This window comes from Chanos chanos, chromosome 13 (genome assembly GCF_902362185.1).
Source record: "Chanos chanos chromosome 13, fChaCha1.1, whole genome shotgun sequence".
NCBI classification, from domain to species: Eukaryota; Metazoa; Chordata; class Actinopteri; order Gonorynchiformes; family Chanidae; genus Chanos; species Chanos chanos.
This window is the reverse complement of record NC_044507.1, coordinates 5,550,311-5,552,810: the sequence shown is the minus strand read 5'-3', so window position 1 is coordinate 5,552,810 and position 2,500 is coordinate 5,550,311. Positions and strand designations below refer to the sequence as shown.

General features: G+C 44.1%; 1 protein-coding gene across 1 annotated transcript in view; it reads right to left on the bottom strand.

The window, feature by feature from the left end:
- The window catches only part of LOC115826210 (1-phosphatidylinositol 4,5-bisphosphate phosphodiesterase gamma-2-like), a 23,973-nt gene that overhangs the window by 12,661 nt on the left and 8,812 nt on the right, over positions 1-2,500 (bottom strand). The window contains exons 15-17 of the mRNA XM_030789945.1: positions 1,505-1,603; positions 1,097-1,180; positions 539-711 (exon numbers count right to left, since the gene is read on the bottom strand). Coding sequence (XP_030645805.1) covers positions 539-711; positions 1,097-1,180; positions 1,505-1,603 — 356 coding nt within the window. The remainder of the gene's footprint in view (positions 1-538; positions 712-1,096; positions 1,181-1,504; positions 1,604-2,500) is intronic.

The window sequence follows — 2,500 nt, the reverse complement described above, 5'->3', positions numbered from 1 at the left end:
TTACAGCGGTGTCAGTCAAAAACTAACAGTGTAATACCTTACAGCAGTGTCAGTCAAAAACTAACAGTGTAATACCTTACAGCGGTGTCAGTCAAAAACTAACAGCGTAATACCTTACAGCGGTGTCAGTCAAAAACTAACAGTGTAATACCTTACAGCGGTGTCAATCAAAAACTAACAGTGTAATACCTTACAGCGGTGTCAGTCAAAAACTAACAGTGTAATACCTTACAGCAGTGTCAAGCATCCCTCCAACCATTCCATCCCTGACCTGACGCCCCTGAATCTAATGCCAAAGCTCTTCAGTCAGCTGGATCAGGTGGGCGTGTTAGTGTGAGGTTTGGAGCATGTATATACTACAGGCCTCTGGGATGTTTTACTGACTGACTACTGAAAGTGAAACGTCTCTGAGATAACCAGCATCTTTCAGTCAACACCTGAATCTTATTCATGTCCTGAGTTCTGGATAAAGCTTGGGGCCACAGGCTAAGCGGACCGAATGATGGTGTGGTGGAGTAACTGTGTAACGGTGTAGTACCAGAATGACAGGGTGCAGTCATTGACGAAGGTGTCGCTCTCCCGCACCAGGAAGGTGCCGTCTCTTCCCCCGGACTCGGCGCTGAACTCCTGTAGCAGCCGCTCGGCTGTCTGACGCCCCTCTGACATGCGCCCGTGGAACCAGGGCTCTGATTGGTGGAGCTCTGGAGTGCCCTGTGCAGAGAAGAGAAGAGAAGAGAAGAGAAGAGAAGAGAAGAGAAGAGAAGAGAAGAGAAGAGAAGAGAAGAGAAGAGAAGAGAAGAGAAGAGAAGAGAAGAGAAGTGTGGGTGAGTTTTCGTAACATTATTTTTATTTTATCAGGATTTCTGATCATTCTGATGTCTTGGTCATTGCTTGTTCATAGCAAAGCATGCCTTATAATGCGATGCTTTTGAGATATTAAAAAAAAAAGTTTTCTCCTCTGAGAAGAGGAACTGTTCGTGGACAAAAGTGAAAGATGGGTATAATTCATATAACAGCAGGACTTTGCTCGACAGAAACTTCTCATGGCATTTATGACGGGTGATATCAGAGAGCAGGTGAACGATCAGAGACTAACCTTGAGCTGATCCTCCTCTAACTCACTCTCCTCTGCATAGTAAAGCTTGTCGTCACAGATCACACAGTAATGCCTGTACCACCGCTACTCACACACACACACACACACACACACACACACACACACACACACACACACACACACAAACAGGATGATATTACAGTTACTTATTGGCTGTGTGAGTCTTCTCTTGCACATACACACAATTCCACAAAATGCCTTGACACATACACACACACACAAACAGGATGATATTACAGTTACTTATTGGCTGTGTGAGTCTTCTCTTGCACATACACACAATTCCACAAAATGCCTTGACACACACACACACACACACACACACACACACAGACACACAGACACACAGACACACAGAGTTTGGGTGTACAGAAGGTCTCTAAGCACCTCGTCAATCGGATCCCAGATGTAAAGTTCTCCCTGTTTCTCCCCCTTACGCACATCTCTCCTGTTCTCCATATTCAAATCCATATTCAGCTTCTTGTGCTGAAGGACCAGACCAGAGACAAAGAGAGACAGTTCACATTTCTCAGACTTTACAAATCATCACCAAGCAGCAGTCTTGATCTTCATCGACAAAGAAATCACAAAAATACACATATTTATTCATGTTTCATAATCTCTGTCCTGCAGCCAAATAAGGCGACACACCTTTTTATTCCAGTCATAAATAATGCACTTGACTGAGCTATTCAAGGCTGATGATTACTCGACAACTGTTTGGTTAACACCCAATGACCCCAAATGACGCCTAATGACACCTCATAACTTATGGTGACATGAAATGACACATAATGACACCACATGACAACCAGTGACTGTAGTCACTCATATTCCCAAAAGAAATAAATTAATGAAATCTTAATGACTATTACAGTAAAAAAAAACCAAATACGAAATTAACTGTCAGTTAACCTTAGATAACCTCACAGTGGGTTTTCCAACACTATGACCCGCATACTGTGTCATAAGCCCTCGCTGGACGCTTTATCAGAAACACCTATACTGTAAATGGACCTTGCTGCTGTACAGTTAGTGACTATGGCCCATCTACAACCATACGCAGTTTGTGTTAACCATCCTCTAACACTTCACCAGCGGTCAGTTTCTGACCTCAGGATTGTTGCTGGTCCGATATCTTCGGGTGACAGACCATTCTCGACTCAGTGACAACACTGGGGAGTGTAAAAACCCCAGTAACGGTGCTTTGCCTAATACACTCACATGAGCGTGACATCCACCACCAAGTCAGTTTCACTGCTGTGTTCAGAATGGTCTGTCACTAAAATAATATCTAGTCAGAGGCGGTCCTGTGGTCAGAAACTGAGCGGGGTAGACGGTGGCCGACAAATTGCAAACGGCAACAGATGGTCTGTACTTGTA